This window comes from Macrotis lagotis, chromosome 1 (assembly GCF_037893015.1).
Source record: "Macrotis lagotis isolate mMagLag1 chromosome 1, bilby.v1.9.chrom.fasta, whole genome shotgun sequence".
Classification (NCBI taxonomy): Eukaryota; Metazoa; Chordata; class Mammalia; order Peramelemorphia; family Peramelidae; genus Macrotis; species Macrotis lagotis.
Genome location: NC_133658.1, coordinates 235,269,799 through 235,285,594, shown reverse-complemented (window position 1 = coordinate 235,285,594; position 15,796 = coordinate 235,269,799). Strand labels below are relative to the sequence as shown.

The 15,796-nt window shown below is 34.9% G+C and overlaps 1 protein-coding gene across 4 annotated transcripts in view; it reads left to right on the top strand.

Moving 5' to 3' along the window:
* The window catches only part of LCLAT1 (lysocardiolipin acyltransferase 1), a 179,735-nt gene that overhangs the window by 69,736 nt on the left and 94,203 nt on the right, over positions 1–15,796 (top strand). For 2 of the 4 annotated variants that reach the window (XM_074209772.1, XM_074209773.1), the window contains one exon: positions 8,537–8,705. The exons of 1 other annotated variant lie outside the window; for it this stretch is intronic. In XM_074209772.1, coding sequence (XP_074065873.1) covers positions 8,537–8,705 — 169 coding nt within the window. Of the gene's footprint in view, positions 1–8,536; positions 8,706–15,796 lie in introns of those variants that run through there. One more of the 4 variants, XM_074209774.1, reaches the window with a different exon arrangement.

The following is a 15,796-nucleotide window of genomic DNA, read 5'->3' as shown; positions in this document are numbered from 1 at the left end:
CTTGATCCAAATTGGGTGTGATGAGAGGGAAATCATATCCTTAAAGAAGAGATAAGAAGTCTAAGAGGTAACAAGATCAGACAATAAGATAACTGGTTTTTTTCTAAATTAAAGGGAAAAGTTCTTGAACTTTGTTCAAAATCCACAGCTCCTTATCTGGATACAGATGGCACTCTCCTTTGCAGACAGCCCAAAATTGTTCCCGATGATTACACTGATGGAATGAGCGAGTCTTCAAGGTTGAACATCACTCCCATGTTGCTGTTAGGGTGTACAGTGTTTTTCTGGTTCTGCTCATCTCACTCAGCATCAGTTCATGCATATCCCTCCAGGCTTCCCTGAAATTCCGTCCCTCCTGGTTTCTAATAGAACATGTTCCATGACATACATATACCACAGTTTGCTAAGCCATTCCTCAATTGAAGGACATTTACTTGATTTCCAACTTTTTGCCACCACAAACAGGGCTGCTATAAATATTTTTGTACAAATAATATTTTTACCCTTTTTCATCATCTCTTCAGGGTATAGACCCAGTAGTGGTATTGCTGAGTCAAAGGGTATGCACATTTCTGTTGCCCTTTGGGCATAGTTCCAAATAGCTCTCCAGAAGGGTTAGATGAGTTCACAGCTCCACCAACAGTGTAATAGTGTCCCAGATTTCCCACAACCCTTCCAACAATGATCATTATCCTTCCTGGTCATATTGGCCAATCTGAGAGGTGTGAGGTGGTACCTCAGAGAAGCTTTAATTTGCATTTCTTTAATAATGATTGAGAGCATTTTTTTTCATATGGCTAGAGATTGCTTTGATCTCCTCATCTGTAAATTGCCTTTGCATATCCTTTGACCATTTGTCAATTGGGGAATGACTTTTTGTTTTAAAAATATGATTCAGTTCTCTGTATATTTTAGAAATGAATCCTTTGTCAGAATCATTAGTTGTAAAGATTGTTTCCCAATTTACTACATTTCTTTTGCTCTTGGTTACCGTGGTTTTATCTGTGCAAAAGCTTTCTAATTTAATGTAACTGAAATCTTCTAATTGGTTTTTGGTGATGTTTTCCAACTCTTCCTTAGTCATAAACTGCTCCCCTTTCCATAGATCTGTCAGGTAAACTAGTCCTTGATCTTCTAATTTGCTTATAGTATTGTTTTTTTATGTTCTGTAACCATTTGGATCTTATCTTGGAAAAGGGTGTGAGGTGTTGGTCTAACCTAAGTTTCTTCCATACTAACTTCCAATTATCCCAGCAGTTTTGATCAAAGAGGGAGTTTTTATCCCAATGGCTGGACTCTTTGGGTTTATCAAACAGCAGATTACTGTAATCATCTCCTGCTTTTACACCTAGTCTATTCCACTGGTCTACCATTCTATTTCTTAGCCAATACCAAACAGTTTTGATGACTGATGCTTTATAATATAATTTTAGATCAGGTAGGGCTAAGCCACCTTCTTTTGTACTTTTCTTCATTAAGCTCCTGGCAATTCTTGACTTTTTATTTCTCCATATGAATTTACTTACAATTTTTTCTAACTCATTAAAGTAATTTTTTGGAATTTTGATTGATAGGGCACTAAACAGATAGTTTAGTTTTGGTAGAATTGTCATTTTTATTATATTAGCTCTCCCTATCCATGAGCAGTTGATATTTGCCCAGTTATTTAAATCTGATTTAATTTGTGTGAGAAGTGTTTTATAATTGTTTTCAAAAAGATTCTGAGTCTGTCTTGGCAAATAGACTCCCAAGTATTTTATATTGTCTGAGGTTACTTTGAATGAGATTTCTCTTTCTAGCTCTTCCTGCTGTATCTTGCTAGACATATATAGAAAAGTTGAGGATTTATGAGGGTTTATTTTATAACCTGCAACTTTGCTAAAATTGCTAATTGTTTCCAGTAGCTTTTTGGATGATTTCTTGGGATTTTCTAGGTATGCTATCATGTTATCTTCAAAGAGTGAGAGTTTTGTCTCTTCCTTCCCAATTCTAATTCCTTCAATTTCTTTTGCTGAAGCTAACATTTCTAATACAATATTGAATAGTAGTGGTGATAATGGGCACACTTGTTTCACCCCTGATCTTATTGGGAATGCCTCTAGCCTCTCCCCATTGAATATAATGCTTGTTGATGGTTTCAGATAGCTACTGCTAATTATTTTAAGGAACAGTCCCATTTATTCCTACACTCTCTAGTGTTTTTAATAGGAATGGATGCTGTATTTTGTCAGAAGCTTTTTCAGGATCTATTGATATCATCATATGATATCTGATAGGTTTGTTGTTGATATGTTTGAGTATACTAACAGTTTTCCTAATATTGAACCAACCCTGCATTCCTGGAATAAATCCTACTTGATCATAATGTATTATCCTAGTTATAACTTATCCTTTTGCTAAGATTTTATTTAGGATTTTTGCATCTGTATTCATCAGGGAAATAGGTCTATAATTTTCTTTTCTCTGTTTTAACTCTTCCTGGTTTAGGTATCAGCACCATATTGCTTTCATAGAAAGAGTTAGGCAGAGTTCCATCTTTCTCTATTTTTCCAAAGAGTTTATATAGAATTGGAACCAATTGTTCCTTAAATGTTTGGTAGAATTCACGTGTGAATCCATCAGGCCCTGGAGATTTTTTTTAGGGAGTTCAATGATGGCTTGTTGAATTTCTTTTTTCTGAGACAGGTTGTTTAGGTATTTAATCTCTTCTTCATTTAACCTGGGCAACTTATAGTTTTGTAAATATTCATCCATTTCACTTACATTATCAAATTTATTAGCATAAAGTTGGGCAAAATGATTTCGAATTATTACTTTAATTTCCCCATTGGTGGTGAGTTCACCTTTTTCATTTATGATACTAGCAATTTGGTTTTCTTTTTTTTTTAAATCAAATTGACCAAAGGTTTATCAATTTTATTGGTTTTTCATAATAACAACTTTTGGTTTTATTTAATACTTCAATAGTTTTTTTGCTTTCAATTTTATTAATTTCTCCTTTAATTTTTAGAATTTCTAATTTGGTATTCAATTGAGAATTTTTAATTTGTTCTTGCTCTAATTTTTTTAGTTGCATGTTTAGTTCATTGATTTCCTCTTTCTCCAATTTATTCATGTAAGCATTTAGATCTATAATATATCCCCTGAGAGGCGCTTTGAATGAATCCCATAGGTTTTGGTATGTTATTATCATTATCTAGGATAAAATGGCTAATTCTATAATTTGTTTTTTGGTCCACTCATTTTTTAAAATGAGTTCATTCAGTTTCCAATTTGTTCTGGGTCTGTATCTCCTTGGCCCAGTATTGCATATGACTTTTATTGCATTGTGATCTGAGAAAAATGTATTCACTATTTCTGCCTTACTGCAGTTGATCATTAGGTTTTTATGTCCTAGTACATGGTCGATTTTTGTATAAGTTCCACGTACTGCAGAGAAAAAGGTATATTCCTTTCTATCCCTATTCAGTTTCCTCCATAAGTCTACCATATCTAATTTTTCTAACAATCTATTTACCTCCTTAACTTCTTTCTTGTTTATTTTATGATTCGATTTATCTAGATCTGATAGCAGGAGGTTGAGGTCTCTACTATCTTCTGTAGTTCTTTCAGCTTCTCCTCTAAGAATTTGGGTGCTGTGCCACTGGGTGCATATATATTCAGTATTGAGATGACTTTATTGTCTATGGTACCTTTTAGGAGGATAAAGTTTAGTCCCTTATCTCTTTTAAAGCTATCTATTTTTGCTGCTGCTTTGTCTGAGATAAGGACTGCTACCCCTGCTTTTTTTTACTTCAGCTGAAGCAAAATATATTTTGCTCCAACCTTTTACCTTTACTCTATATGTATCTCTCTGCTTCAGATGAGTTTCTTATAAGCAACATATTGTAGGATTCTGATTTTTAATCCACTCTGCTATTTGCTTACATTTTAAGGTAGAGTTCATCCCATTCACATTCAAAGTTATGATTACTAATTCTTTATTGCCCTTCGTGCTATATTCCCTCTGTTTGTATTTTCCCCCTTTACCCCCTTATCCATTTTCCCCAGTATTTTATTTCTGAATACCACCCCCTTCAGTGTTTTTTGCCCTCCTATATCACACCTTCCCCTTTCCCTTTTCCCTTCCCTTCCTTTTGTTATTTCCCCTTTTTCCCCCACTCCCCTTCCCTTTCTCCAGCTCCCCCCTCCCCTTTTCCCCTTTTAGTACTTGAAAGGTTAGATGTTTTTTAAGTTAACTGAGTATGTGTAGGTTGACTTTAAGCCAAGTCTGATGAGAAGATTCAGGTGTTTCTTATCTGCTCCCTTCTTCCCCTCTATTACCATAGGTTTTTTGTACCTCTTAGTGTAATGAGATTTACCCCATTCAATCCCCTCCCTCCTCCTGTCTCTTTTCCTGTCCCCTTTTTAAGGAGGTAGTGTTTTTTAGATCATTCGATCATTCGAAGTCATAGAAAATTCTGAATGTCTATCCCTTCTAATTCAGTATATTCTATTGAATAGAGTCAAAATTCCTGAGAGTTATTAGAGTCTTTCTCCCAAGTGGGTTTAAAGCCAGTTACATCTCTTTAGATAGCAGTCTCATGGACAGGTCATGAATCTCCTTATTTCTGGCTAGGTATATTCTCTCTGTTAGAGTTACAATTCTCAAGATTTATGGGATTCTTTTTCCCCATGCTGGGATATAGCCAGTTTCAACTTACTGGATAGCATTTTTTTTTCCTTTTACCACCCTCCCTTTTTTTTTAACCTTTTCATGTGTCTCTTGAACCTCCTGTTTGCTGTCCACATTGTCTGTTTAGCTCTGATCTTTTCCTCAGAAATTTTTGGAATTCTTCCATTTTGTTAAATGTTCACCTTTTTCCCTGGAAGAGAAGGCTCAGCTTTTTGGGAAAGTAGATTCTTGGCTGCATTCCAAGCTCCCTTGCTCTTCAAAATATCTCATTCCAGGCCCTTCGATCCCTTAATGTTCATGCAGCTAGGTCCTACGTGATCCTTACTGTGGCTCTTTGATATTTAAATTGTTCTTTCTGGATGCTTGCAGCATTTTCTCTTTTATTTGATAGTTCTGGTATTTCCCACAACATTCCTTGGTGTTTTCATTTTAGGATCTTTTTCTGGTGGGGATTGATGTACTCTTTCAGTAACTACTTTGCCCTCCGATTCTATGATATCAGGACAGTTTTCCACCACTAGATCCTGTAATATTAAGTCCTGGCTTTTTTTTCTCTTCAGTGTTTTCAGGAAGTCCTATAATTTTCAGGTTGCCCCTCCTCAATCTATTTTTGAGGTCAGTGGTTTTGTTGATAAGGTTTTTTACATTTTTTTCTATTTTTTGATTTTTTTTTTAACTTGACTTGCTGTCTCATGGAGTCATTAGTTTCTGTAGAGTCCATTCTTTTTTGGGGGTGGAGTTTTCTTCATTAACCTTTTGCAACTCCTTTTCCATTTGTTCGATTATGCTTTTGAAAGAGCTTTCCATTTGACCAATTGATGTTTTGAGAGAATTATTTCTTTTTGCATTTGCCCAATTGAGGATCTGAGAGAATTATTCTCATTTTATAATTGTCCAATTGATGATCTGAGACATTTATTCTCCTTTTGTATTTGTCCAATTGTACTTTCTAAGGATTTGTTTTCTTGTTGCAACGTATTAATTGTCTCTCCCAAAATTTTAAGTTCCTTCTTTATTTCTTCAAAGAAGTCTTTCTGTGCTGGAGACCAGATCATATTCTCCTCAGAGGTTCCAGTTTTCTCTGAATTAGGGTCTTTCCCTTCCAAGATTTTTCTATGGATCCTCCTTTCCGCTGATCCTTCTTCATTTTGCTAAGACCTTGAGTTGGGGAGGGGTTGGTTCATAGGGGCTTGGGAATCACTAAAGGCTTTACTCACTGAGTGCAGTTTCTCTGGCTGGCCAGTAGGAGGTGTTGGTTGCTTTCTCTGGAGTGTCTGTGACCTTGATTGAGGCCTTCTCCCTTTGCTTGAAGGGAGGAGTTGGAGCTATTGAATTCTTTTGCCTTCAATCAATGGTGGGCTTTACCCTGGTCCGAGGTCATTAGTCAGCTGGGCTGGTTCTTCTGCTCACACACCTGGGCCTGAGGCAGAAGTAGTTCGCATTTGTTTGTCTCCAGAAGAGGTCTGAGCTGTACCCAGGGATAGTGTCCCCAGCTCTCCTGCACTGGCACTTTCCCCCCCAGCCCTATCTGAAAGCCCTGGAGGGACAGCACCAACACCAGCCCCTCTGCTCCCTAGTTGACTCAAACCCCTGCCATCTAGCCCCACCGCTGATCCAGCAGGTCCAGCTCTTGGGCTCTCAGACTCCAGGCTCCAATTGGGCTACTAATCTGGTTGATTGGGGCTGATCCTCCCTCTGAGCCCAGACTCACCTGCCGGAATTCATTCAGTGCTGTTCTTTCTCCTGGCTTTTTTTTCTGGGTTTTGTGGGTTAGATTTCTTTTAAGAGGTTTGTTTCATATTATAGATGGGGAAAGATCAGGAGACTTTAGAACTGTGCCTGTCTTCTCTCCGCCATCTTGGCCAGAAGTCTGTATACTCTTAATAAATACCTTTTCATTGATTAATAATTTGACACGAAGAATTATTTGCACTGAGATATACAAAATAGATTAACGTTAATATACATACATACAAATACATAAAAGGAATTCAGTACAAACTAGTTTGAAAGGAAGGGCACTAGTAGTTTGAGGGAATATGGAAAGGTTCATTCAAAAGATTTATTTATAGAAAACTCATTTTTATTTTATAGAGCTATCAACAGAAAAAAAATCACTCCTAGGTTTCTATCTCTCTACCAATTTAGCAAATGAACATTTATTGTTTGCTAATGCCATTGTATTATATACAGAAGGAGATAAGATAGTAGTACAGTACAGTGGTGTCAAACTTTTTTATTTTTTTAATTAATTAATTTAAAATTTTTTTTAAAGCAATGGGGTTAAGTGACTTGCTTAAGGAAACACAGCTAGGCAATTATTAAGTGTCTGAGGTTAGATTTGAACTCAGGTCCTCCTGACTCCAGGGCCAGTGCTTTATCCACTGCACCACCTAAGTGCCCTACAAACTCTTAAAAGAAATAGAAACCATAAACTATACATAAGGATACCTGTAGCCACATATTAGCTTAGAAAAGCACATGTTGACATTATTTATGTTCTATTAAATTTTCATTCATTTTGTTAAATACTTCCCAATTATATTTTAATATTGTTGGGGGGGGGTTGAATGGGGTTCAACTTGCAGTTTTGCAAGCCTCTACTATTTGACTCAGTCCATGATTTCTACCTCTGGTGTAGTAGATAGAGACTTGTTATCAGAAATCCTGGATTTGAATCTTACCAAAGAGTCTTTGAATACTTATAATGCCTACCTCATTGGGTGGTTGTGAATAAAGAACTTTGTAAACCTTAAAGCATTATACAATTGTAATGGCAAGATAAGACACGCTTATGTACATATATGTGTATGTGTCTGTGTGTATACACACACATATAAGTATGTGTGTATATACATATATATATAATGTATAAGAATTATATATACTTTCAGAGAGAGAGAGAAAGATAGAAGTAGAATTTGCTAAGTGCTTGTGAGAGGTACAAAGTACTTTTAGAGTTCTAACTGGAAATTATTGAATTATTTAGGAACAGGCTATGAGTTATGAAATCAATGACCTCAAAACCTGTTAGGGTTATTTTGAAAATTGTCTTGGTTTTTTGTTACTTTTTCAACCAGTTTTTTCTAGCTCCTTTGAACTCTGTAAGATTCAAAACATGACATAATTCTGCTTGATTAAAGAAGAGTAGCTTACCCTTGCAAATAGGGAATGGCAAAAAGAAAAGGGGGCTATCATTTGGAAGGAGGCAGTATCATTGCTCAATTATGAACCCTGGGAAATCTCCAAAAACTGAAATTAACTAGTTTCTAATATCTTATCTCTTTTTGTATTCCTAATATTCATCATCAATAACTTAAAAAGTGCTTCTGATCTTTGTTTTTTTCTCATGAAGTCAGTGATTTTATTACACAAAAATTTTATTTTCTCCTATACAATAAAATGACGTTATGATAGTACTATTAGCAGTGTCCAGCAGTTCTAGTATGCAAATAATAAAAATGTTTAATTTGATGAAAATCTGTTTTATATGGTTTGATGCAAATGCATGTCCCAACAGATTTTTCTGGTGCTAACTTAAGGTCTAACTAACCTTCTTATTCTTATCTGTCTTGGTATTTGGAAGCATGGTCATAGACATTTTTTGAGCAGGGAATTACTATGGAAATCTATTAAGATTTAAATAAAGTAGCTCCAACAATTTGGTGGTCTCACTGAGATTAGAATTTGTATTTTCCTATTCGTATTCCACTACATCACCTTTTATTCTTAAATGATCTGAGTAACATATCTCCTACTTGGGCAATGATCAAAAAAATAGTGTATACTAATTACTTTGAAGGTGAGATTAGAGAGATTGGATGTATGTTAACAAAATGTATTGATTTTAATGTCTTTCAGAGCCATGGTGTCATTGAAAGGAATATACTTTATAATTTCACTCTTTTTGGGAAGCTTTTTTGGAAGTATTTTCATGTTGGCTCCTTGTTTTCCTTTGGTGTTTATTATGCCATCCTGGTATCGTTGGCTCAACAATCGCCTTGTAGCAACCTGGCTCACACTTCCAGTGGTAAGTTAAACATGAGAGAAAGAGTTTTAAATAATTAGCATTTTTAGGATTAAGTTTAAGAGTTCTGGCTTTAGTCTTAAATAATTTTTTTAAGATAAAATTCATATTTTACATTGTTATAAACCACAATGTGTAGTGTCTGCCTTAAAGCTAGGAAGACCTGGGTTTACTTTCTTCTTTTGGGCTGTTTGAGCTTGGGGCAAGTCAATTAACAGTTCTCTAGGCCAATGGCTTAAGACTCAAATAGAAATAGGGACCACGAAGTTGTACATAAGGATTGCTGGGGTTGCTTATTGACTTAGAAAATCAAATATTAGCATTATCTCTGTTTAATAGTATTTTATTTTGTTAAATATCTTCCAATTACATTACAGTCTAGTGCTAGGTTGTTCCTAGTTTTCTTAATGGCTTTATATTTAACACTTCCAGCATTCTAGATAACTCCTTGGAGACTACAAGATGAAAAAAAAGGTTCTGACCCAAATCAGTAGGGAAAGTTTTGTTGTTGTTGTTGGGTTTTTTTTTAGGTTTTTGCAAGGCAAATGGGGTTAAGTGGCTTGCCCAAGGCCACACAGCTAGGTAATTATTAAGTGTCTGAGACTGGATTTGAACCCAGGTACTCCTGACTCCAGGGCCGGTGCTTTATCCACTGCGCCACCTAGCTGTCCCCGGGAAAGTTTGCCCAATGGGAATTCCATACATTATTGGAAACAGGTCTAACTCCTATTCCTTTGGAAAGCAATTTGAAATTTTTATTTGAAGGGAATTTCATTTGTGTGTATCCTTCAGGCTTGGAATGTACTTTTCTAGTTTGAGAAATGTGATTAGACTGTATTCTCACATGCCATGGCCTCATTTATTTTTTAACTTGTGAAGTGGAGAAACTAAAAAGAGGGTAGTAGCAAAGAATTTAGTGAGATAGCAGCAGTTTGCTAGTCCTGGAGTGAATGAAAATAATTAAATTGCATAGTCATGTAATTTACTTACATTTACTTTATATAAGTAATGCTTCAGAAGTTGAAGAGACTTTAGAAATATCCTAACATAACAGTTAATTAAGAATCACTTTGGAAACTAAATGGAAAAGATGAAAATCAGAGAGAAAAAAATGATTTTTTAAAAAAAATGAAGCGTTTTTTGAGTTATACAGGAGTTAAAAACTACTGTTGTAATCATGTTCGTTACTTTCTTAAGCTTCTATTACTCCTTTAAGACCAAGAGTTGAAAAAAATGAATGACAGGTATTTGATTGTTCATTTACTTCAACTCTTCCTGATATGATTTACTTAACTCATTCTGTTTATGATAAGATTTAAGAACTATGAAAGATTGTTACCTATTGCTATTAATTTTTAAAGTTAAAGTTGAGTCACTTTAACCCCAGTTATTTTCCTTATGATTCTGAGCTGCCTGCTTCCTGGTTTTTTAGTTTATATGACTGTTTTTTAGTCTTATACTGCTGGCTCTTGTGTCTCGCCCTTCTGGTAAGCACAGTCCTTTGAAACCATCTCAGCAAACTTGAGTTCCCTTTCAGTACTTCACCAGAGAGATTGCTTCTTTAAAAAGACCTAGGATTCTGTCTTCGAATCAGCTAAAGATAATGGGTTCAGTGAAACCTTCGTGGTGTGGAAAGACTGGAATCTCAACTGCAGTGTCCCTGTAGGGCCAGAATAATTACCTGCCCTGGTGATCTCTTTCTAAAACCTTCCTTTAAGCTACCAGATGATCAAAAGGGTTAATCATGTTGCTATAGTAGATCTCAAATGAAAAGGCAACAGTATGTAATGAAAAGAATATGAGATTATACATCATAGTACCTGGATTTTAGATGAAATAATACTTTTTATTAAAGCCTGTGTGATGTTGGGCAAATCATGAAACCTCAGGACCTTGACTTCCTTATTTGCAAAGTGATGGAGGTCTTTTAAATCTATTCTAATTCAAAATTCTATGATAAACTATGAGAAAAGTTGGTGAACACTCCCAGAGATACATGGCTCATAGCTACATTTGGCTTTCTAGGATTAGGTATTAGTTCTCTGTCAGTCTCATCCTATGTCATACATCTCTTTGGTGCCCTCCCTCATTCCACTTTTCCTGTATAATTCTTTGCTGAATATGTAATTCATATCCAATTTGTTTCCACTCAGTGTCACTTTGGGTGATCCTCAATTTCCGATCTTTAGACTTGTGTTTCAGGACTCATGACTGTTACAGGGTGCTTACTGTTTAAATATTACTAGGAGAATACTGATGTTTAAAAGAAAAACCTTTCTCTTTTAAGAAAAATTTGAGTTAATAAAACAAGACCCATGTACTTTTTGTAAAGTAACTTAGCTTGTTTTCCTTGTGTTTAATTTGGAACTCAATTCACTGTCTATGGTGGCTATTAAAGATCTATGCAGATAGACTGTGTTGATAGACTAGTTTTATCAATTAATAATATCTAGCATATAACACCTGCTATATGCCAGACATTGTGCTAGGTACATTACAAATATTATCTCATTTGGACTTCACACTAACTTTAAGGCATGGATGCTGTTTTTATTCCAATTTTACAGTTTAGGAAACTGAAACAATGGTGAAATGACTTCCTCAGTCATATAACTAATAAATATCTGAGACTGAATTTGAACTCATGTCTTCCTGACTCCAGGTTTAATGCTTTGTCTACTACATTCTCCAATTTCCTATCTATATAGAATGGATAGCTGTTTATTGTATTATATAGATAGTTGTCTTTTTAACTGTGTAGCAAAGTCTAAATAACAGATTCATAATATTGTATAATTAGGGTAGAACTCTTGAATGACTGTGGATCTCATTTGGGAGGCTCTGCAGTATTTCAGGGCTTGATGCAATCAGTACAATATAATCTTTAGACAGCATCATCTGGGAGCTCTTATCATTTATGGGGAAAATCCCTCATCTTTTGAACTCTCTACTGGTCCACAGTCATGGTCAATGGTCTCTCAAGAGCTTTTGTTGCAGAGACATCTATTTATACTTGAAGACATCAATCATAGCTTGCTCAAACTTTTGCCGCTTTTCATTTCTTACCACTATGCTATGTTTTCCAGAATATTTTCTGCCATCCTCCCTAAACCTTACCTTTATATTGAAGTTACTGAATCTCTTTCTGTTATTCATTAAGCACATATTAAGTGTCTGTTATGTGACAAGCACTTTGCTAGACTTAGGGATTAGTTAAAACAGAAACAAAAATAAGCCATTTATAACTTTAAAGGAGTTTACATTCTATAGGCGATTTCAACAAATAAGTATATAGATAAATAAAATAAATGCAAGTTAATTTTTAGGTGGGGCACTAGTAACTGGGGGATTAGGAAAGGCCTCATGTAGGATTAATAATTGAACTGATCTCTGAAGGTGGCTAGGGATTGCAGGAGGCAGAGTATGAAAATATAACTTGATTGAATTTGGAAGGGCTTAATGAGTTCTTCACAGCTAGTCTTATCTTCCCTATCTTCTACAACATGCATGTATATAAGATGCAGTTATCTTCATGGCAGTCTTTTTTGCCATGATCTTCATCATTATCATTGTCATCATTATTTATGTTCATTATCAGCATTGCATGTGATATGATTAAGGGTTCCATGGAATAATATTTCTCATTGCCTGTGGATGTATGATAAAATCAGCTCTGCTTTGACCTAAGGAAAATATGCCTTTGTTTGCCTCTCCAAAAAGACCTATTACCATCCTTCCATTTAGAGGGAATTTTTTTTTATATTGTCTGTCTAGTTTCATTTGTGGTAAACTCTGCATTAGATAAATATTTACTATGTGCAAGGCACCATCCTAGGCTCTGAGAATAAAAAATAAAAGTAGAAAAAAAATGACAGTTTTTGCCCTCAAGGAGGATTCATTCTTTTTTTTAATTTAATTTTTTTCAATTAAATGTAAAGATAATTTTCAACATTCATTTTTTTCTAAGATTTTGAGTTCCATATTTTTTCTCTTTTTCCCCCTTCCTTCCTCCCTTCCCCAAGACAACATGTAGTCTGATTAGGTTATACACATACAATCATGTTAAACATATTTCCATATTAGTCATATTGTGAAAAAAAATCTGAATAAAAGAAAAAACCATGAGAGAGAGGGAAAATAATTTTTAAAAGTGAAAATAGTATGCTTTAGTCTGTGTTCAGACTCCATAATTCTTCATCTGTGGATGGAATTTTCCATTGTAAGTCTTTTGGAATTGTCTTTGATCACTGTAATACTGGGAAGAACTATGGCTATCAAGGTTGATCATTAGACAATGTTACTGATGCTGTGTAAACACCAGCTTCTGCCTCCTTCACTTAGCATCAGTTCATGTGAGTTCTTTCCAGGTTTTTCTGAAATTTGTCTGCTCGTGATTTCTTATAGAACAGTAATGTTCCTTCATATTCATATACCATAACTTGATCAACTATCACCGAATTGTTAGGATAGTTCCCAAATCTTTGCCACTACAAAAAGAACTGCTATAAATATTTTTGTAAATGTGGGTCTTCTACCTTTTTCTATGATCTCTTTGGGATACAGACTTAGTAGTGGTATTGCTGGGGCACAGGGTATGCACAGTTTTATAACCCTTTGGGCATACCAAATTACTCTTCAGGGGTCAGCTAGGTGGCGCAGTGGATAGAGCACTGGCCATGGAGTCAGGAGTACCTGAGTTCAAAGCCAGCCTCAGACACGTAATAATTACCTAGCTGTGTGGTCTTGGGCAAGCCACTTAACCCCATTTGCCTTGCAAAAACCTAAAAATAAATAAACAAACAAAAACAAATTACTCTCCAGAATGGTTAGATTAGTTCACAATTTCCACTAACACTTATCATTTTCTTTTTATGTCATGTTAGCCAATTTAATAATTGAGAAGTGGCACCTCAGAGTTGATTTAATTTTTATTTCTCTAGTTAATCATAATTTAGAGTATTTTTTCATATGACTATGGATAGCTTCAATTTCTTTCTTTGAAAGCTGTCTGTTTACAAGGGAATTTCTGCTCTAATGGGGGAAGACAGCATATAAAGGAAGCTGAAGTAGGAAGAGGAATGAAAAGACAAAAATACCTAGAATGAGACTTAACTGACCTGGATGCCTTAAGTGGGTGAAGCCCTTCATTTAGAAGGAACATGGGTTGAGGTTACTTCTAGTATGTGAATTCAAGGGTTGAGTGAACTTGTAGATTAAGAACTGTGACATAGTAGAGGAAGTACAATTTAGAGAGGAATGAAATTTTACTTTATCTAAATTCCTGATAAAAATTTAAACTAGAACCAAATACAGATTCCTATACATTTCTATTTTCTGATATATTGCCAGGCAACTTTACAAATCTATCAACCAATTTTATTGCTGCCCTAATTTTTCTATTCTTCCTACAAGAATAGTTTCAGGTTCTTTTTGAAATGCTTCATTAACATAATGTCTATTAAGCATTATTCTGATCTAACAGTTTAGTAATCCTGTCCTTAAAAAGCCTGCTTAGAAGTGTCTTCCCTTTCTCACCCCTCCTTCCCCCAAGTTAGAATATGTCTGGAGATTGGTCTGGTGCTTATCTGCTGTCCCACCTAGCTCCCACCTGTTCACACACCCCCTCCCCCCAAAAAACTAAATACTTAAGCTAGAGTTCCTGTGACTAGTCATTGAACTCTGTCTGAAGAAGTGAAACTTATGCCTTTATGCTTCAATGTCAAATTGCCAGAATTATAAAATAGCAATAAAAGAAAAGGAAACTCTAGATAGAGTTAATCACACTTAATCCCTGGCTCAACAGGAGACTCAGAAGACTTCACTCCAGTATAAGAAGGTGGTTTGGTTTGTTAAAGATTTCTATCACATTGAACTTCTGTGTTAATCTAAAGAAACAAAGCCTATGTAAAGGTTCTTTCTGAATTAATGAACTCTTCTATCTTGATACTATCTCTGAGGTCAACAGATCACTTAAATTTTCTATGCTGTATTTATCTGTAAAATGAAGAGGTTATAATCAGGCAGATTCCCTTCCAGTTCTAAATCTATGATCATATGAAATTATAAATCAAATGACTAAGAGAACAGTAAATTTTTTTCTACTCCTTTAAGTGCTGCACTTCTCTGCCCCAACCTGGTTTTTTTTTTCTAATATAAATTGTTTAGATTTTAGACCTCTGTATAGAAATCTCTTTCCCTGTAACATGAATTTGTTATTCTCAACTTATAGGGCCTATAAATGATATTAAATAGGAGTTGTCATGTTTGATATTAACAGTGATGGATGTGAAGTTCAAATCTTTGCTATTGAAAGATTTCTGTACCCTTCTAGTTTTAGTATATTCTTGTGATGTTGGGAAGAGTGACTGCCACACTACTTATACAGACTGTTCCAGTCCTGTGGCATCATTTAAGAAATACTTGGAGTTTCTGTTATACTAAAATTAGCTTGACCTTCAGGGCTGTGGGAAACAGAGAAGTCTGATAGATGAAACAGCCTGATAGTTTTTGTTTTAATATTAATTCAAATTATAATTTAACAAAATCAACAAAAGCAATTCAAGCAAAAGATACAGATTATATATGTAACTGAAGACTAAGTAACTTTCTGAATAATGAGTATGTCAAATAGTAAATCATAGAAACAAGAAATTGTTTTAAAGATCATAAGAATAGTATGCATTGGTGGGGTTATGGGAAAATATTCCAATATGTTGTTAGCTATGAATTGTTTTAAGCATTCTGGGAAACAGTTTGGGATTTTGTGAGTAAAGTTACTAAACTGTTATATTCTTTTGTCCCACTAGAGTACATATATTCTGCCACGAGGTCAAAGAGAACATTTTTTTATATACTAAAATATGCAAAGCAAAATTTTTTTTATGGTAGCAAAAACTTGGGAACAAAGTGAGTAGTCGCTGGGGGGGGGCAAATTAAGTGGTCTATAAATGTAATGGAATCTTACTGTGCCATAATTAATTATTTAAAAATGAGAAATGCAGAGAAACATGAGATGATTAGGGAGCAAGGCAAAATAAAATAGGCAGAATTACACAGAATGATTTCAGTAGTATAAATTAAAATAATATTAATAG